The 22,059-nt window shown below is 45.2% G+C and overlaps 1 protein-coding gene across 1 annotated transcript in view; it reads right to left on the reverse strand.

Moving 5' to 3' along the window:
• The window catches only part of DPYSL5 (dihydropyrimidinase like 5), a 78,688-nt gene that overhangs the window by 25,148 nt on the left and 31,481 nt on the right, over nucleotides 1-22,059 (reverse strand). The window contains exon 3 of the mRNA XM_033125490.1: nucleotides 27-185. Within this exon, the coding sequence (XP_032981381.1) occupies nucleotides 27-185 (159 nt within the window). The remainder of the gene's footprint in view (nucleotides 1-26; nucleotides 186-22,059) is intronic.

The following is a 22,059-nucleotide window of genomic DNA, read 5'->3' on the forward strand; positions in this document are numbered from 1 at the left end:
TTGTTCTTTTAGGATCCCGCTGTTACCTTGGGTGCCCACCAGGTGATCCCCACGTGGAGGGCATAGTCACAGCAGACCTTGGGGTCAGCCAGACCCCGGCACTTCTCGTACGCATCCACAAGGGAGGTCTCCTTGTCAGGCAGGACGTGGCCGATGACCATGGTGGTACCTCCAACTAGTGCTGCCTGAGGGAGATGGAAAAGCAGTCTCGTCACATCTCTTCCCGCACCCAAGTCTCTGACGTGGGGAGACACGGGGTCTGTGGGTGGACATTCAGAACAACCATAGACCCTACGTCACAAGAGGCCGTAAGGCCCAACTGCAGCAACAATTGGGAAACTGTGAGGAGCTGTGCGGAGGTGCAGGAGCCAGTGTGTATCCATCATGATTGTGGATGGATCCAGCAGACACACCTGCTTCCTCCTCGTTTTGGGTTGCCACTCTGTGCTTTGGAAAAACCACCTCGGGTGTTACCCAAGCCTTAAGGCCAACCCCTATTTCCCAATGAGAAGACCCCCTTAAACAATTTTTGGCCAACATGAGTATATAGATGATACAATCAAATATCTGCATATGATATGACATAATAAAAATGACGATCACATGTCTGTGTATAATATTTATTAACTTAGTTACACACATATATTTAAACTATGATAAATAAAATGTTAATTTGCATATGTTGTTGTTTTATTCTCTCACATTTCACGAAACAATCCTATTCCAAGTTTTCATATGCATCCTCAACAGCACGGTCTTTGTCTTCGGTTTTCCAAGCACATTAACTTCGTTTTCATGTGTCTTGTTTGAGATAGAGCACTTTTTAGGTCCCTGTATGATTTATCAGTGAAAATTATCCTATTCACAATCTCCACAAGATACCACTTAAAAAGAAATCTTCAAAAAGCCTCACTTGTGATCGATCACAAAGCATACGCCTGGAAATAATGACCAAATCTGTATTAGAGACCCTGTCTCTCCCCAATACAAACTTTTTTAAAACCAATTTTAAAATTGGTTTTAAAAGCTTGTGACCTCCACGATCTTCCAAAACCAGCACTGACCAAAAGAACGTTCCAGGCTAATGAGCTGTGTCTAAACGAAACTTGATTAAAATGAAACTAATTGAGACAGGATCCTGTAATATGAAAGATTTTGTGAGGGCTCTGATATAAGGTGATTCTCTTTTTCTGGTGAGTAAAAGTTTGGACAAAAACCTGTGGTTCTACTTGGGTCCTCATAATGATTTGGAATCAGCCCCAAATTCCAGTCCCCACTATGCCACCTCCCAGCTGGATAACCTTAGCCAGGTTACTCAACCTCTGAGACGCAGATTCTTCACCTACACAATGAAAATACCTTCCTTTACTGGTTAGTTGCAAAAGTCAAGTGAAATATCACTTATAGAATAGAATGGACTTCAGAAAGTCTTGCCCTAACGTGTGTGTTTAATTATTCAGAACTTAGCTGTATTATCTGTTGTCTAGAGGAGAGAAAAACAGCACAACGAAATTGTCTTAATGATTTCTTGCTTCTCCATTCAGTTAAATCCTTGATCACAAATCAGAAATGTTGCTGGGGAATAAGAACTGAAAAAAACACCAATTAGTTCAGTGGCCAAGCAACTATAAAAATGAAAATTCTGCCAACGTTGGTTTTCCATGCTGACGCTGGCTGGGTCACTAAGACTACTCCCCATGTTGTCACGGCGAACCCTGGGGTCTGATTTCTTGCATAGCTTAAAGCGACCAACAGAGGGTGGCAGTTCTGCAGTGCACAAGGAGAAACCGTAATGGGGGAGGTGGAGAAATGGAGAAAGGGGGAAGCACAGCAGATTGTCGCTTTACTAGCTGGCTTCTATTTTTGATTTTGGCTGGATCGTGCCAGGCCAATTCATCTTCATAGCAGGTGGTTGTACTCTACATATTTTGTCCCGAGATGCATTTCTGGCTTTTACACATGGACATGGGGGTGTCTGATATATTGGGATTTTACACACTAAATTGTTCTATTTTTCTGTGGTTCTAGATTGTTTTCCTTTGCACACCCCCACCCTCAATATGACTGTAGCCTTGAATAGAAAAAAGGGAACCTGGAAACAGCAGTGTGAAAAGAGAGCAGAGACTGTTCTTAATATCTGTGGGTCCTAGAACAGGAATAGAAAAGGAGGTCCTCGTGCTGAATCTCTATATAGTTAAAAGTTCCAGATCAAGCTACAAACTGTTACACAGAATATAATTTGTCCCCCTACTCTGACAAATATTATCTTCATAATGACCAAGAAAGCCAGGCTTGAATTTAGAATTCTTGGAGTCTTTGCCGTTCTGAACTGCACTGCAGGGGACATTGGTCTTTAGTCTCTGCACCTGACTCCAGCCCACACCTCTTGACCCTGGATACTACATCCTGCAGGTCTAAGCTCTGCTCACCCCCTACAAAATGCTGCCCTTGGGGCTAGGCTGCACACATTGGTGGTCTGGCCCCCAGGAGATTCAGGCTTGTGCAGACCCTGGAAGTACTCAGGCCATTTGTCAGAGAATTCCTAGGACCCAGAGCGCGGACTAGGAGTGGGAGTATTGGGCTCTGGCAGACATTGTCCCTCTTGCCTGGGTCTCAGGACGGTCACGGAAAAGGTTCTGGAAGGAGGCAAAAGCATCGGATGATGGCCCTGACTTTCCTACTTACTGTTGTAATCCAGGGTCAGCTGTGTGCCTGCTCTGCACCTCACCTCTCAGGGGCCCAGAGAGGGTCAGATGGCAGTGGATACGAGAGCATCTAAAGCTGGGAAGGGGCACAAGAATATCTGGAATAATTATTTCTGCTGTTACCCCAGGCCTCAAAACAAGAGTTTAACGGGATCAGCAAACACCCCCCAGCTGCAGGTTCGAGCACTTGCTTCCTCTCAGGCAAGAGACACACAGAGCTGGCTTTTAAAATATGTACAGTTCCTACCCACGGGATGAATGCCGACTAGCTCAGTCTTTATGGGAATGCGACATCACAGATGTGACAGACTTTTTCAGTGTTGTCCCCCACAAGACAGTCCTGTAGAAATCAACAGCCTTGCATGACCCAGTTCTGTTCCTCAGGCTTTCAAAGGGATTGTGTTGACAAATATGTGACTGCTGAATGTTCACAACTGTTTTTATGCAAAATCTGGTGTGGGGTTAGCAAGCTATGGAACATCTTCAATGGAAATCAATAGAAATGATGTTCTGGAGGCTAAGTCATAACATAGAAAGAGGGTGATGGTACAACAAGTGAAAAAGGCAGAATTCAATGTGTATCCAAGATGTTTAGAATTATCTTTAAACACAGACACACGCTCACATGCACACACAGGAGGAAATACACAAAAACATGCTTTAGGGTGATGACATGACTCAGTAATTTATTTTTTCTAATTTTCTGCATTTATTGAATAGAATATATTAGTTTTACACTATACATTTAAAAATGAATTTGGAGGAAGCTAAAACGATTCAAAATTTAGTTAATCATGCTCATGTGTTTAAAATACTTTCCTTTTCAACTTATGAAATGTCTCAACCACAGAATAAAAATTTGGAAAACTCTACAACATGTACCCATGAACGCACTAGTCCCATATAACAGAGCTTAACATTTTTGCTGTAGTGACGGTTCATGTTTTTTTTAATAAAAAAATGAAATAAAATATTTCCAATACAATGGAAGCCCTCTCCCCTGAGGTTGATAAAAATTCCTCCCATCCATGTTTTTATGTTTTCACTATATTTGTTTTATGATTTTAAAAAATGTATAGAAATGGTACAGTACTGTCCATATCCTTTTGCAACTTGCTTTTTTTTACTCCCCATCAAGTGAGTAAATTTATTTATGTAGATTTATTTCCTTCATTTTAATTCATTGCATGAACACTCCTCCGGGTATGTATTCATTTCCTGAGTTTGTGACATTTATGGCCACACAGGGTGAGTGGGCCCTGAATTTAGGGTCTACGTTGCCGGAAAGTGGAATTGCAGCTTCATGACACGTGCATCTCCAATTATACCGGACATGACCATGGGACAGCTAACTCACGAGGGCCTCCTCCTAGAGCCTGGTGGCTAACCAGAACTGCCCATCTATCAACCCACGTCCTTTTTGTTTTTTTATGTCAACTGCTGTCCAACCAAGCATTTCCCGTTGTGTCTGTGGCGTTCGGTTTCCTTGTGAATGTGGGACTTCACAGCTCTCACTATTAAGTTAATCTGGACATTAGGACCATTTGTTTAACCAACAGACGCAACACCATTTACACATTTGGCAGGAGAGGAAACATAATTTTACTATTTCAAAGGGGTCCCATGATTTTGTTTTTGACATTTATGATGTACTGCTGGGTAAAACTGGATTTATTTGACACCCAGTCATGTCGCCTCCATTTGCTCCTGAAGAAAATCTAATATACTTAATGGTAAATAAATTTTGGGGCAGTTTCCAGGCACATACTTGGAAAGAACTTGTACCAAATGCAAACTAAACCTGTTATAAATGTCATCTTTATGCCTCAGAAGTTATCAGACCACTGTGGGGTACATGGGGGTCTCCATTATTAACCAGAGACCTGCTCAGCAAGTTGGAAAGAAATTTCAAATACAATATATTTGCTGACATAGTGGTGTTGGGGAGAACAATGTATTCACCCTTCCTGGCTTCATCAGGACAAATCTTTGGAGAGTCTCTCTTACCATTGGCTACATTGCTGCAGATCTCATCGTGGTTTGCTGAGTTGCCAACAGAAATGGTTTTCCCATCTCCCACTGCACCCCAACCTCCCCAAAGAAAAAGATTTGGTTCTCTTGCTCCAAGGTCAAGAACCACTAGGTCAAGGCACCGACTTGGTGCTCTGCTGGTGAGAAGGCACTTGAGCCAGAGCTAATCCCAGGGGTTTTTCATTGGGGGTGGGGTCGGCATTTCCTGGAGCACAGAAGAGGGGTGTGTTTTGGGCAAGGTGATTGGAATCAGAAAAGCAGCATCTGTTACCATCTGGAGGTATAGATTAAGGGCAGCTCAGTCTTTCAGGGGAACACTAGTGCACTTGAGAATCAGCTAACAAGTCCATGGACGTACTCTGCAAGCTAAGTGCAATGCAAACATTTCTGCATTTTTGAATGCAGTTGGGAAAACCAAGCAGATGGATCTGCTTCCTTTGGAATTGCTGAACCACCTCCTTTTCTTTTCACATTAAAATTATCTTCCATCTTTTACTCACAATCTCCCAAAGTACAAGAGAAAAAAAAAAAATAGAAGAAATAACCAGCTCAGTGGTTTCTCTCTTGCTCTGAGTAACGTCCTTCACCTTCAGAGATCTGTCCGTTGCTACACCTGGCACTCAGTAAACACCTTTCCCATCCTGAAACAAGCCCACCAGCAAGGGCCAGCTGCGTGGGCATGCGGTCTGTGCAGTGCCTCGGTGCCCTGCATTTAGAAGGGCTCTATGCTTAGTTTAATGATCTGCTGTCTGTCTTGAAATTCTTAATCATTTTTTAACAAGGAATCCACATTTTTATCAGCTATGCTGGCCTGACCTAGGGAGATCAGGCTCTTCACAGGCTTACACTGGGCTTTGCTGTCAACTGAGCCAGCTCACCCTGGAGGCTCAGGACACTGACCCTTTCTCTGATAATTCCCTTCCAGGCTGCTTGAATGCTGACCACTGACTGCCTGCCTCATCCTCTTTTGGAGTCTCCCCAATGCCCTCTATCAAATACCTTTTCTCTGAAAAACAAACAAACAAACAAACAAAACAACACACAGAAAACACCCCAGCTTATCTTCTCTCCAGGGCGTGCAAGTGATGTGTGATCCGTTCCCTGGGGCCACCCTGTCTGTCTCACTGGCTGTATGAAGCTCTCAAGCCTTTTCTTGACCCATAATTTGCAGCCTGTTGAGCGTATCCTGCAGCTGACTGGTTTTCTCCAAATTGTACATTCGCAATTCACTGAACTCCTAAACTCCTTTTACTTTCCACTCCTACCTTCTGGGTCTGCAGCCTCAACTCTATCATCTAGGGAAGTCATGACCTCGCAAGGAAGGCTGTCACTCTAGGCATTACCATTTCTAAAACTTACACTTCATTCGTTGAACTTTCTACAGGCAACATTCAATCCACAGTACAGTCTGGGAAAGGGACATTTTCCACACACTCAATTTCCCTGCCATTTAAAGGCACATTATATATTTAGAGGCAAAATAGTATAGTGACAAGAATCGGACTTTAAGGCAGGCAGATCTAGGTTTACATCCAAGCTCTGTCACTTATTAGTTGTAAGACCTTGGGCAAGTATTTAATCTCCTTGAGCTCCATTTCCTCATTTGTAAAATGGGATAATGACATATCCCTCATGGGGTTACTGTGAGAAGTAAAGCAGATAATGCGTGTAAAGCACCTAGCACGGTGCCTGCTCACAGTAGGAACCCAATAAATAGCAGTGATTTATGATACTATTATAAGTCTATCTATAGTACAGTGATAACTGTTATAGTTAATAGACAATAAGCATAATTTGTAGGTAGTATTTATGCATACAACATGTGCCCTCTGTTACGTGTATCAGATGCTCCAGAAATAGTCAGAAATGTAAGCACCTTGAGGGTGCTTAGAGTCCAGTTGTCAAACAGGACAAGAAAAAAGTTCATTTTTAATAGAAACGACTTCAGAATAGCATGAGAGCACAAGGCATCATAAGATAACATTCCTCAATGATGATGGCAGCAGCAAGTTCAAAAGAAGACCAGAGGAAAGAAAGGACACCTTAGGATGGGCAGGCTGAGAGCTGGAAAGGGCATGATGTGATACGCTGGGGTAGGAAAGGTGTGGGAAAGTCAGGGGTTTGGGGGGGGCACAGCCGGAGGACTGAGAATAGACCTGTTTGGTTGTGGTCAAGGCAGGTCTGATTAGGACCAATCGGTGGACTTGGATGAAGCCGCATTCTATCCGGTCAGCAAATGTGAGCAACTTGTGTTTGTATTGGGGGAGCTCAGGGAGTGTGGAGTTTAGTAGCACATTTACAGAGAGGACTCTGGCCACACTTCCATCCCTGGACATGTCTGTGGTCACAGCAGACTTCTGGGCAGAGGAAGAACATGAAAATCAGACTACAAAACATCACTGGATGTGGAATGCATGATCCACTGCAGTGCTGAGATGATGGACCTGAATGTGGGGACTGGGGTGGAAGGACATGTGTGAAACTGTTTCTTGGAAGAAGCAAGGTCTGATGACAGAAGAACAGAGATGTAGACGATGGGGGAAGTTTTATGCTTATGTGGCTGAAAAAATAGTATTAGAAAAGGAACAATCAAATTAAGGAGGGAAGGGAATTTTTAGACATCTTAAGGTAGAGTTGACTGAGGGACATTCAAATGGATGAAAGTCTCTAATTATAACAAATATCCACTGAGCACTTACTCTGTACCTGTTTAATTTTCACAACAGCCTGGTGAAATGGGTGCTGTATTACCTCCATTACTCAGATGAGGAATCTGAGGGTTGATACTCATATCCATTGGACTGGGAGGGACACCTCTTCCCATCCATTCAGGAAGGGGGTGGAGAAAGGAGGTGACGATAAGAGGTGACAGAGGAGAACCAAGGGTGCATAGGCCCTTGGTCCCAGGCTTCTTAGCCAAACAGGAAATGATGCTAATATCCCGGAAGACAGGTTTTGGGGAAGTCAGGAGTGTTGGTCTGAGCCAAGATGAGGCCTGTGAAAGCCGTATGGGAGATGCATTGACGAATCAACAAGAATGTGCCGTTGTCATGGGCCAGTTCTGGGAGCCCAGGAGCAGGGACAGAGAAAGCCGGCTGGGAGAGGTGGAGGAGTGGGAACCATGGGGTCAGGGATGGCTGACAAAGGGGTCCAGGCAGACGTCCAGCACAGCCCAAAAAATGGGGAGTGGTACCAGGGGAGGCCCAGGGTTTGGTTGGGACTTAGAGGGACATTTGCATTTTCAGTTTATTAGAAATGAAGTTCAGTTCTCTGACGACGTGTGGAGACAGGATTCTCTGGTGAGAGATGTCTGAACCTGGCAGACCTGGATCCCAGTTTTGGATGTACTGCTGAGAGTTCTGTGGTCTTAGGCAAGTGAGCGCTGGCTTGGGGCAATGGGGGTGCCATTCCCAGAAGGAGGGATCCCAGGGAGAGGAGTGGGGCTCTGATGGATGTGTTGACTTTGGGGGAGGTACACAGAGGTGTCTAGGCTGAGCTATAAACGTGACAGATTGAGTAGAGAGTGTAAGTAAGAGGAGAAGACAGTGTTCGGGAGGACACGGAGAGGCAGCCATATAAGGAGGATTAAGATGAAGACAACCAGGAAGGAGAGCAGGAAGGAACAGCCAAGAGGCAGGGGGAGACCAGGCTGCCATGGGCTTATGGAAACCAAGCAAACCCTTCTACCAATGCAAATAACTCCCTGGCTCACTGGCTCCCAGAAGAGGTGAGCTGCCCAAGGGGTTGAGGTGCAGGTCCTCTTGGGAGACCCAAGCTCCCCCTCTCTAGAGGTGAGTGATCCAGGGCAGCTTTCAGGTCTCAGGGACAGTGAGTGCATCTGCTCACGAAGCCCTGACTGAAGGCTGCCTGGCTCCTGCCCAACAGGTAGACCCTGGGTGCACACCACATTACCAAGTAGCAGCTCCACTGAGAAGTGAGAGAAAGGTCTGAGATGCCTTTCTCAGGGACATCCCCATCTCCCTTCCTCCCTGCAGCCTCATCAATAAAGAACAGGCCTGACGGCCATGCTGCAGGGAGCAGCTGGGTCACGCACAGGGCACAGGTCACAGGGAGGCTGTGCAAGAGCTCCTGGCCCCCTTCTCTTCTGTCACAAATTGCTAAATACAAAGGGAGCTGGCTCTCTCCAGCTTCACTGATGCTGGCAGCAGAACCCGCAGCCAAGCCTGGAAAGGCTAATTTCAGAGGACCAGAGAAAGATGGTTTCTGGGCTTCAGGATTCTCATGGTGGAGGGGCCCAAGGCAGCAGGGGAGTTATCCCCACTATAGGAACTTTTGGATGAAACTAGACTCAGAGAGAATCTCCTGAAGAGCTGCAAAGCAGCCCAAGGACCTGGCCCCTTCCTCCCTTCAGGCACCCAGTGCTGTAGGAGTGGGTCATCTGCACAGAAAGTACTTCCCTCATCCAGTCTTCACGTGCAGCACACGTGCAGCACACGTCCAGCCGCCACGTGCAGCACACGTTTCATCATCTTATTTTTTTAGACATGAGCCAAGACTGAGATCTAGGTATTTTTATTCCAAATCCCACACTCTCCTGTAATACTGAGAACAGATCTGATACCGCTGAAATAGCAACGAAGCACAGAATCTCACAGCCTGGGGCAATCCCACCCCAGCTTTGGGTCTCCCAGAGGGTGTACTTAAAATAGACAACTGATAAGGAAGTATATACATCAGCCCTAACATTTTTTTCATTTTGTAACTAGGAATACGTGAATACCAAATGGTGGGAGAAATGTGAAAGCATGCGTGGTTTTTATTGTGAGACTTGATGCACATTTACTTCCACACTTAAGACGTTTCCTTTAAACCCTGGAATGCACTGTGTTAATTCCCAGACATGGCAGACTAGTATGTCCCAGGGATACAAAAGCAGCCTGCTAGCAAAAAGTGACACCACTCTCATTAAAGCCATCGGACCACTGTGGCAGTTAGCTCCTGAGCTGAACTTACTTTTAGAAGAGAAATTCACCTTCACTGACAGCCTACTATGTGCAATGTTCTTAACATTTATTATCTTATTTGATGCTCAAAATGATTCTGTAATGGAAAGCAAGGCCTCAGATATTTGCATAACCACGTTCATAGCAGCATTCTTCATGATAGTCAAAAGGTGGAAGCAACCCAAGAATCCATCGACAGATGAATGGATAAACAAAATGTGCTAGAAACAGACAATGGAATGTTATCCCGCCTTAAAAAGGAAGGAAATCCTGACACGTGCTACAACATGGATGAATTTTGAAGACATTATGCTAACTGAAATAAGCCAGTCACAAATGGACAAATACTGTATGATTTCACTTATATGAGGAACTAGAGTAGTCAAATTCATAGAGGCAGAAAGTGGAATGATAGTTGCCAGGGGTTTGGGGGAGACAGAAATGGGAAGTTCGTGTTTAATGGGTATGGAGTTTCAGTTGGGGAAGATGGAAAAGTTCTAGAGATGGATTATCGTGGTAACAATCCTGTGAATGCACTTTACTATCACCGAGCTGTACAAGTAAAGATAGTTAAAATGGTAAATTATATATTTTATTACAATAAAAAAATTTTAGAAATATGGTTCTGTAGGGTGCAGGTTATTCTTCTCATTTCACAGGTGAGAAAACAGACGCTCAGAGGAAATCACGCAGCCAGGCTGAATAAGGGTCCCTCGGACTCTAGAGCCCCTAGTTGTCCTTTGTGTTATGCCGCCCCTTCTAGAGCTCAGGATAGCCCTGGCCTGACTGAGGGGCTCCCTGGCTCCAAGATTCCTCTGTCAAAGGGTGGGGAAAAGCCCAAGTGAAACCGGACCTCTCGCAGTTTATAAACAGGGGTAGGTGTGGCTTGGGTTTGAATTACAGGGCTAAAACTGAGAATTGTGCCAACATCAAAAATTATGAAATGAGGAGCTCCAGGCTTCTCTCTAATCCAGAATGATTATCTTCACTGTCAAGCACCCAATTTAAATTCATTGTGTTTAATACAAAGCCACAGTACAGAGCCTGCCTCCCAACATGCAGTTACCATGGAGACTGGGGATGATCCTCAAAGGGAGTTATGTGGCAGAGGGAATGTGGCTGCCAGCCTCTGAGAAGCCCAGGGGTCTGGGGGGACCATTCTAAAGCACAGAGCTGCACAGAGGGGCCCTTTGTCACCCTCCTTAGCAAAGCCCCTTCTAATCCCAAAGTGGGAAAGTTTACAGGCAAGCAGGCCACAACCATCGTTTTTAAAAGTCCAGGCTGCCCACAGATGTCAGAGGGGAGGGAGTCATCAACAATCGAGAAACAAGCCACACGGAATCCCACTTGCTCTTCTTCCCTCATCTATCCCAATGTGGGCAAGTACTCATTTTGGTCCCAAAGCTAAGTGATACAAGTGCCATCAAACTGCTGAGGGAAGCTATCCAAAGGCCTCTGTGGATACTGGCCCCAGGGAATGGGGGCTGGGGTCAAGGCTGGGAGGCAGGCAGACCTGTCCCTGCACTTATCAGCTTGGCAAGTTATTTTATCTCCCGGAGACTCCGTTTCCCCCCTGGAAAGGAAGGGGAGCTGCCTGAGGGGTCTTTAAAGATCAAAATACATGTACTATGAATAAAGAAGTGCTCTGACAAGTGGACCTGAGGTCCAGGCTGGGCAGCTCAAGTGCAGGTCCTGTGGAGAGCCATGTGCAGCCAGGTGCCACCTGGGGGTCTGGGATCCTGGAATGCTCCATTCTGGCTGCACTGGAGAACACTCGATTCTCCACGCAGCAGGAAAAAATATACTCTTTGCTGGGCCACTGAGTCTAAGACTTAGAGCTTTGGAGCCAGAGAGCTCTCCCAAACATAAGTCCTACAGTGTCGTAAGCCTGGCAACGTGAGTCAAGGCACCGAACCAAAAGAGAGAAGCTCCAGCCCAGGAGGCCTGGTGGTAACAAAGGATACCGAGAATGGAAACCTGACAGAGGGAAGGGGAGAGGGTGGCGATGGCTCAGTGGTTAGAGGTTTGGTTCACGGAAGTTTTATCCTAATCTAATCCGCTCAGAACTCCCCAGTCTACCTCTGTTCTCCACTGACTCTAAATACAAGGCAAAGAGGGAGAAGAACAAACTCTTCCCCATGATGTCATCACAATTTACTGTACATTGGTATGGATCACGTGAAGACAACATATCCACATCAGCATGCAGCCCCCTGTCATGGAGGACGACATCCTCATAGCCGTCATCTGAACCCCCAACAAAGTTCCTTTTAACACAACACACACACACCCGCATAGATTCTTTGCCCTTCAAATAACTTGAGAAACTTTTAAAGAAAATTCTTAACTTCTAGCTAACAGAAAGGGACCATGCTAAGGATTGACAATGTTTGTCAAGTGCTTGGTTAATGCACTCAGCTTACAGTTCTCTTTAGTTTTTGGTTTACAGCTTGCACTTAACAAGGTTGTTTCCAAGGACAAAAAATAGCCAAAAACAATTTTAAAGAAGAAAAACAAAGTTGGAAGGCTTACACTACCCGCTTTCAAGTCTTGTTGTAGAGCTATGATAATCAAGACAGAGTGGTATTGGTGTAAAGATAGACAAACAGCTCAAAAGAACAGAAAAGAGAGTCTAGAAATAGACCCGCATTCACAAGGTGAACTGATTTTTGGAATCTTCAATAAATTGTACTGGAATAATTGGATAGACATATGCAAATAAAAACAGAACCTCAACCCTTATCGCCTACCATATATAAAAACTTAAAATGAATCATAGAACTAAATGTAAGAGCTAAGATTATAAAACTTCCAAAAGAAAATATAGGAGAAAATCTTAGTGACCTTGGATTTCACAAAAATTTGATTACAGCACAAAAAAAACAAACTGTAAAAGAAAAAAAAAATCAATACATTGGATTTCAAAATTAAAAACTTCAGCTCTTAAAAAGACACTGTTAAGAAAATAAAGAGGCAAGTCACAGAATGGGAGAAAATATTTTCAAAAACATACACCCAACAAGTGACTTGCAATTACAATAGATAAACAACTCTGACAACCCAATAAAAAGAAGAGTAGTAACTCAATTAAAATGTGGACAAAAGATGTGAACACTTCACCACAGATATATGGAAGGCACATGTAAAGACATTCAACATTAGCCATTAGGGAAATGCAAATTAAAACCACAGTGAGATACCACCACACACCTCTGTTAGCCCGGCTAAAATTAAAAGGACTGACCATAACAAGTGGTGGCAAAGATGTGGAGCCTGGAAAGAATACAAAATGGCACACCCACTTTGGAAACCAATTTGGCCGTTTCTTAAAAAGCTAAACATACACCTACCATATACCGTAGGCATTCCACGTCTTGGTAATTAGGCAAGGGACATGTGCATAGGTACACACAAACACGTGTACACAAATGTTCATAGCAGATTTATCTATAATATCCCCACACTTAATAATGCCGAGTGAAAGAGATCAGACCAAAAAAGGATACATACTATATTATTTAATTTATATAAAAATGTGAGAAAATGAAACCTCTAGTGGCAGAAAACAGATTAGTGGTTATGTGGGGTGGCGGAAGGACACAAAGAAACTTTTGAGGGTAATTAATATGTTTATTATATTAACGATGATGGCTTCTCAGTGTATACATATATCAAAAGATGTCAAACTATACACTTTCAAAATGAGCAGCTTACTGTATGTCACTAATACCTTAATCAAGTTGTTGAAAAAAGGGAACACCTAAGTTTTTTTTTTTAAAGATGGCTTCCTAATCATGGTTACCTAATCATGACCTCTTCGTTCTGTAATACGCTTCCCAAGAATAGAGTCCACCTGCTAAGTGAAATAAGTCAGACAGAAAAAGTCGAGAACCATATGATTTCACTGATATGTGGTATGTAAAGCTGAAAACAACAAAAGAACAAGACAAACAGATGAAGAAACAAAAATTCATAGACACAGACAATAGTTTGCTGATGACCAGAGGGTAAGGGGGTTGGGGGGTGGGAGATGAGGGTAAAGGGGATCAAATATATGGTGATGGAAGGAGATCTGACTCTGGGTGCTGAACACACATTGTGATATATAGATGATGTAATACAGAATTGTACACCTGAAATCTATGTGACTTTGCTAACAATTGTCACCCCCATAAACTTTAATAAAAAACAATATTAAAAGAATAGAGCCTACCAACTTATATCAAGTTTAATTTTAATTCTAAATAGTAATTGAGAATATTGTGGCGAGATTAAATCTAAAAAGGAGGGTTATTTATGGATCAGGGGTTGGATTCATTCATCTCTAATGGTACTTTCACCCAGAAAATTATGTGTATTAGTGAGTGTAAGTGTGCGAATGTGAGTATGAGTATGTGAAAGTGTTTAAGTGGGAATGTGGGTGTGTAGTATGAGATAAACATTGGTTAGTAAGAAAGTTCTCAGAATAGTTGGTTATGGTTTTATCTTCACAGTCATTAATTAAGAATCCTTATAGCTCCTAATTTTTAATTAACAAGAAGTAAGAAAGGATCAGGGGAGAGAGAAACATGGCTGGCTGCAGTGATAACTTGAGGGACCAGTGAGGCAGGAACCACCAAGGGGAAAAGATATGGCATCTACACACATCGCTACCTGTTAATGAACCATTCTGAGACCCTTACATTCAACATAGGAATATGGCAACTTCAGATCAGAGGCGACCTCCGCAAGGTTTGGGAGAAGAGATATTTCCAGCTGAGACTTTTGAAGCCTTCCATAAGGCTATATTCAAATATTTCTTAAAATATTAAAAAAATATGCAGGCTTTAAGAAAAAAAGGAAGAAAAATATATCATTCATGTGCTATATGCATCACTGAAGTATACATACAGTACATGATGTGTTTTTTCTTTTCTTTTAACCCCAGAGGATGAGAGTATAAAAGCAGAACTTCTCGTACGAGTATGAAAGGTTTCCAAGACAGTTGGGCGCAAAAGCAGAGGGTGCGTTTACTTCTATTCTCGAACCAAAGGTATCACAATGCAATAATCTTTCTGTAGATAAACTCTTTGCAGATACTCTTTATTGTAGGAATTGAGAAGCTGCTTGGTCACCATAGGAGATTTTTTTCCAATACTAGATGTGAAAATTTGTAAGAAAACGATAGATCTTCTCTCTTCCGTTTGTTCTAAGAAGGGTCAGCTTGGCCTACATTTTGGCCTGCCAATTAATGTAGATGTAGACTAGAATGAAAGTTGTCAGCGAGGTCTTGTTAAGCAAGATAACTGATTTGAAGCAGGACATCTTTAAATAGCTCCTGATGCCTGCAGAGTTTATGACTGGCTTCTTCTGCTTTTAAGAAAGAGAGAAAATTAACGAGAATTCATCACCATTACATCGGATTCCACTTGAAATCTAAAACCACAGTCAACTCTAAGAATTGAAATGGAATGCAGTTTTTTTAGTGCCTGTTTGACGCTTAGCAGTGTAATACATATATGTACTCATGAGGAAACTGTACAAATGGATTCTCCAGGGGTCGGTCCTTGATCAGCACGATGTATTTATTTTTTTAACAAACATTCATATGGTGCTTAGTAAGCACCCAAGACTATTTTAAGTTCTTTACAAACAGTAACTCAATGAACACATATAAAAGAGTATTATAATCTCCATTTTTCCAAAGAAGGTAATTGAGAGACAGAGATGAACTTGTCCAAATCGCACAGCTAGCAAATGTGGAGCTGGAATTCAACCTCTGGCTGTCCACTTGAGTATGTGTTCACAACCTCCATGCTGTGCTCACACTCATCTATTTCTTGACCGTCTACTATATGTTGAAAGCTATGTGAATTCTGTGGTAAGTCGTCACTTAAATATGAATCGTGATCTCTGCCCTACGAGTCCAATCTAGCTGAGAGATCAACTTCACAGGAAACCATTTGAAAGCCCCAGGATGACAAATTATTGTAGTTGGTGAGAAGAAAATGGGGTCCTGGAGCTGAACTGGCTGGAGGGAGAATGTGAGATGAGTGAAGTAGGCCACGAAGGCAGGGGTCTATGGACGGGTGGGGAGGGATGGCAGGCGGAAGCGTGGAAGTTCAAGGGGTGGGGCTGAGAAAACCATCTTCCTGATGAATCGAGCATGCTGGGGCGTGGGTGGGAACGAGGACTAGATGGGAGCACACGGTCAGATGGGGAGTTGCCCAGGGTGAAGATTCAGATCCAAACTTTATGTCTCAGTCACCAGGGAGCCATCGTAGGTTCTCAAGCAGGGAGATAACATGAGGCACAGAAAGCTGTGAAGTAAAGGGTGGCCCAGGTGACTTGTGATGAGAAAAATATAAATGAGGAGTCTTCAAAAGGTTTAAGTAGTTTAAGCAAAATTGGTGGAGTAGAGATGTACCAGGGCAAAGTGTCGAGAGGATGGCCATGTCTGCATGAGCCCCTATGGGAGACGGATGACTCTCTGTGACCCACACCCTGTATAATCCCCTCCTGCGGAGAGTGGGCGGGACCCTGTGAATAGATGGGATACCACACCCATGATTAGGTTATGTTATATGGCACAGTTGACTTGAAGAAAGGGAGATTCTCTCAGTGGGCCTGAGCCAATCAGCTGAGCTCTTAAAGGGACAGGTTCTTCCTGGTGAAAAAGATTCTAAGTCAGAGAGATGTGAAGTGTGAGAAGGATTCTGCCACAACCACGTGAACTTGGCAGAGGATTCTGACCTCCAGTAGAGAATGGGAGACCCTGAGCAGAGAACCCAGTTACACTGTGCCCAGACTTCGGACCTACAGAACTGTGAGCTCATAAAAGGGTTTTAAATTGCTAAATTTGTGCTAATTTGTTACAAAATAGTAGAAAACAGGTACACCCCCTGCGTGGGTACTAGGTGCCACTGGGAGAGGTAGGAGAAGAGATGCCCTCCGTGTGGCTGGGGAGGAAAGTCACCTTACAAAGCACTCATGGAGTTCCCTAATTAGTGTGACTGTGGGTGATTCAGAGAAGACAGTAGAGAGAGGAGCCCAGCTATGCTGATCCAGGCCAGAGGGTGGCAGGTCAGTGGGAAGAAGGGGCACGGTATGGCAGCAGCCAGACCAGGAAAACAGGTAGGCCAATTGCACCGTAAACCCAAAGTGGGTGGATCAAGTAACCTAAGAATGTGGAAGACAAACCAAAGCCAGGCCTGGGGTGGACCCAGGTAGCCACAGCCCAGGGACCAACATCTATGACAGGCACAAACTGTGCCAGGCACTGTGTGACCTGTGTTTCATGCAGCACCTTATTACTTCTCACAATCACCACTGATAAATGGTAAAAGCCGTCCCGCTCTAAGCACTGACATCAGTGTTACTCCTCTAGGGATAAGTGGTGTTTTATAAAGTGCTGTCTCCGGGAGGCGGAGAGCACTCTCCAGTGTCTGCCTCATGCATGTCCGTTCTGGGGTGCCTTCCTCTGGTCCAGGCAAGTTTGGAGCCATAGTGTCAAGGGAACTATTGGTGTGCAGCCCACCGAGAGGCTGTCTGAACGGGGTGACTGTCCAACTCTGGGCTTTCAAGAGCCCCTGAGTAGGGTGGTCAAAAGGGCCTGAGACTGAGAAACTTGCATTTTGGTCTAATTACCTCAGAGACTTGAGGCAATTCATTCACCCTCCAATCAATGGGAGGGAGGGATTACATTTCTAAGGTCCCTTCCAGCGTTTTACAGGAATGAAGATATAAGCAAACTTGGGGACATCAACTAATAAGCAAGATTGTATGAGTCTAGTTCCTGATAAGCATGAAGTGTTGTTGCAGAGCTAAAAGACTAAAAAGACATTTTGGCCAGAATAAAATAAAAACAGATAGAATACTGGGGTCAAGGTAAAAAGAAAGGAAGTGAGCAGCATTGAAAGGTTTAATTCTAAGAGAGCAAATTTCAGAGGCAAATAGCACATGGAGTCTGCCCAGTGGATAAATGGGAGCCTTGGAAATGGGTGTTGGCAGGCGGGGAACCAAAGGGAATTCAATTATGCCCTAGACTGTCACATGTCAGGACTCTGCCAGAGCGGGTCCAGGGACTCTGCAGTGTGTGTGTCGGGGGGCGGGGGAGGTAGGGTCAGGACTCTCCATGGGTGGCGGGATGCGGCAGCAGCAGGCCATGCTAGCAATGCCACTGAACATTCCCTGGGCCCATCCCAGGCTGGTCAAGTACTCCTCTGGCTGGCGTTTGGCTTCCCTTGTAGGTTGACTACAAGCAAGAATAGATGCCCAGCTGGTGCTGGTTTCAAGTTAGTGGAAGGCTGTCTCTGTGCCCAGATAGTCCTGGCACAGGTCCTGGGCCCTCGAGGAAGAGGGACAGACCCAGCCGGACTTCTATTTGATGACACTTCTACCGTGGCCAACTTCTCTCTCATTGATGGTTTCTGTGGGGCATAGACAGCAGGGCAGAACACAGGGCCAGGGAAATTTAGCAAGTACAGGGTGGGGTTTGGGTTTCCAATGATGGGACCCTGGAATGCAAATAAGAGGAGCAAATAAAACAGACTGGCAAGGGCAAGGCAAGCGCATGCTTTCAACAGGGATTCAGATGTCAGTCCTGGCACGTAAGGTGAGGGTCAGAGGGATGACAAGTGCCATTCAAAATAACTAAGAAAGTCCCTTAAACATGCGCCTGCCAGTGCTGGAATCATCAGGGAGGCTTTAGCAAGTACTGATGGGGAAGAGGCAGACCGACAGACTTGGTTTCATTGGTCGGGTGGGGCCTGCATATTGGTATCCGTTAAGTTAAAAAGTCCCAAATAGTTCTAATGTAATTTTCTGCCAAGGGTTGAAAACCACTGGCCTAGACAGTGGTTATGAATATATGTTTGGAGGAGCAGGAAGCAGAAAAGGCATCCAAGGAGCTTTTTCCCATTGTCCATGTCTGTTCCCTCTATCAACATCTTGGTGAGAGGGCTGTGCCTGTGGTTTAAAAACCTGATTCTGATATCCCCACCTGGCCATGCAGGACCATGGTGGGGTGGAGCTCAAGAGCCTGCACTAACATTCTATATTATGTGATATGAGATATACACAAAAGAATCAATATAACAGAAGTTAAGCAGAATAATAATGAAAGACCTCACGACCCAAGTGAAATCCTAGACCTTTATTAACCCAGTTGGTGTTACTGGTTCCCCTTTCTCCCCTGGTCCCCCTGCTTCCCCATAGGAGATAACGTCTTTCTTCAGTGGAGTCTGCATTATTAACAAACAGGTGGTCCTCGCACCTCCGGGAAACCCAGGTTTGGGGCCTCTGGGAGGGCGGGTTCTGAGGGTTGGGAGGCTGTGGGGTGCGGGGAGGAGGATCAAATGACAGCTGTGAGGGTGAGACGCAGAGCCAGGGGAGCCAGGCAGAGCCGACCACAGCCTCTGACGAGGCAAAGGCAGGCGAGGCGTTTGTTAAAGAAGCACTAGAGAAATCCCTTTAGACCCAGTACAATGGAGACCCAGATGCTCGCGGGAAAAGCCAGGTCTTCCACGGTTTTGTTTTCCCAGCCTCGGCTGCTGTTGACAAATTGACAAGCTCGCAATAGCGTAGGGGGTACAGAGTTCAAGGCCCTGCGGATCTGTCCTCTGTCCAGCAAGAACAAAAAGATGCAACCTGATCTCTCTTTCTCTCTAGGCTAATCACTGGGGTGAGCTTTTCCTTGGGATTATTATTCCATTACAAACCCAGATGCTTAAAGTGAAGCAACTGCTACCTTTCTTAGAAGGTACAAAGTAGGTCAGCGGCGATCTATCCGGGTGCTCAGCCTCTGTGTGAGGGCGAGAGCCACAGGCCATGTGAATAATTAAATCCACATGTCCCTGGGAGCAGCATTGCAAAAGGAGAGCATTTTCTCTCCCCAGGAGATTGTCAGGAACTGGAGGAACGAGAAAGCCAAAATAGCCAGTGGTAGAAGCACCAATGACGGGGGGAAATGCAGGAGTGGAAGGGAGGGGACACTGGGGCAGGAAGCCAGCTCTTGGGAGGCTGGGATGCCTGAAGCAGGCTCTGGGAAGGGTCTGCTAAAGGGGTCCAGGGAGAACGGGGTCATGGCTGTGTTATGAAACAGAGCACAGTATGAGCTGGGGCACGAGGACAAAGTGCGATCTTGCTGAGGGGATGGATATAACCAAAGGGTCTGTTTAGGTGACACCAGCAGCCAGGGTCGCTTGGGGTCTATGGGCCCTTAAATTCCCCACAACTAGGGCCTGACTTGGATGGGGGTGCCTGAGGTAGCCTAAACCAGCAGGAACTGGGAGAGCTGGGGCCTGTAATCACACAAGGGCTTTTATGTGTTTTCCAGAGGCAGCTGTTCCCTTGGATTAGAAGCCTGGAAAAGATCAAGAGTTACCCTCCACCTTGCACAGAGATACATGAGCAGAGGTCTACATTGGCCATATAGAGCTAAGGGCTCTCAGGGGAAAAGCTGTCACTCCTGGCTAATGAGGCCCCGACAGATGACAGTGTGGCAAATATGACAAAGAAGGCCAGTCTGCCCTCCAAGAGGCTCATAGACAGAGTAGTGACAGAGTGGCACCCGGCCATGGACTAAAGGTCTCCCAAGGGGGGACCATAACCAGTAAGTTACAATTGTTTGGCGCAAGGCCTGAGTATACTACAGAATCGACCCCAGCATGGACCGGTGTGGTTATCAGCGTTATGCTGATAGTAAATACTGTGGCCTCTCTTACACGACTGCTGGAACTATACGTTGTTACAACCAGTTTGGAAAACGATTTGGCGGAATCTCCTACAGCTGAACATATGTTACCCTATGACCCAGCAGTTCCATTCCTAGGGATATGCCCAACAGAAATGTGTGCATATATGTTTGCCAAAAGACATGTACCAGAATGTTCACAGCAAAAGTGTTTGTAATAGCTCCAAACTAGCAACCATCCAAATGCCCATTGGTAACAGAATGGGCTAAGTACTATGTGGTACATCATACATGGAATACTACAGAGCAATAAAAGTGAATGACATGCAACAACATGGATGAATTTCACTGGATGAAAAATAATGTTGAGCAAAGGAAGCCAACACAAGGGTACATACAGCCTGATGTCCTGTACATAAATAGTCAAAACCAATCGATGGCAAATACATTAAAAACCATTGACTTCTACACTTCTACACTTCAAATAGGTGAATTGTGTGGTGTGTGAATTCTATCTCAATTAAGCTGTTCTTTTTTAAAGACTATGGCCTTAGAAGTCAGGATAGTGGTTATCCTTGGTGAGGAGTAGTGACCGGGAAGGGGCCCAAGGAAGGGCTTCTGGTCCTGGCAATGTTTGGTTTCTTGACTTGGGTGCTGGTCACAAGAGTGTGCTCAGATGTGACAATTCTGTATACTTATAATTTGTGTACTTTTCAGTATGTATGTTATATACTTCAATAAAAATAACACCAATAACTACAAACAACACAGGCCTGGCCTGGCCCCAATGCATGGGGATGGTGAACTGGATACACTAGCTACCCTTTAGAAAGGTCCTGACTGCCACTAGGGTACCTGCAAGAGGACCCTGCAAGTTGATGAGGATGGGGCCACCCCATTTCATCAGTGAAGCATCCCCTGCAGGGCCCGGGAAAATTCTCAGAGGAGAAAGTAGGGAGGGTCTGCCTACCTCCTCTCCTCCCCGGGCACAGCTAGAGTGTGCAGGTGTGGCACCAGATGCCAGGAAGTAGGCCTGCGAGCATCCTTGCCTCAGCATAGCCTTCCAGGGGCCTGGTCTGCTGCTCCTGGATTGGGGAGGGGGCATACCCTCATAGAGGCCTTACGGGGCCATCTGCCTGAGGTGGGCCAGCCCATAGAGCTGACCCCAAGACCAGCCCCTGCCTGTCCTGGCAGCCCCGGCCAGGCTCTTCAGGGGAGGCTTTGGGGAGCCTTGGCAGTGTTTGCCTAGCAGCAGGAGCACTTGAGCCCCCAGGAAGATGGATCCCAGTGGCAGAGCGCTGAGCATGGGAGAAAGACTCCCTGAGAACTACAGGCAGAACAGAGGTGGGATTTTAGGGTGTGGGGTCGTTGGGGATTTGAGGCTATGAGCCAAAATAGGACAGAGAACTGCAGCCACGGGACCAGGAGCTGGGGGATCCTTTTCACGCAGGAAGCCTGAAAGGCCAAGTCCTTCGTAAATCAGATAGGAGACGAGGCTGCTGCCAGCGTCAGGGGCTTGTGGCCCTTGAGATTCTGACTGAATTTTGCATTTTAAAAAATCTTCATCGGTGACTCTGATGCATAGCTGGGTGTAGAGACCCAAGTGGGTAAGTGTCATTTACTCACAGGCTGGCGTCCAGGGACAGGCCAGCATGTGACAGATGATTACAATGCAGAAAGGTGACAG

The sequence above is a fragment of the Rhinolophus ferrumequinum genome, chromosome 13 (genome assembly GCF_004115265.2).
Source record: "Rhinolophus ferrumequinum isolate MPI-CBG mRhiFer1 chromosome 13, mRhiFer1_v1.p, whole genome shotgun sequence".
Taxonomy (NCBI): domain Eukaryota; kingdom Metazoa; phylum Chordata; class Mammalia; order Chiroptera; family Rhinolophidae; genus Rhinolophus; species Rhinolophus ferrumequinum.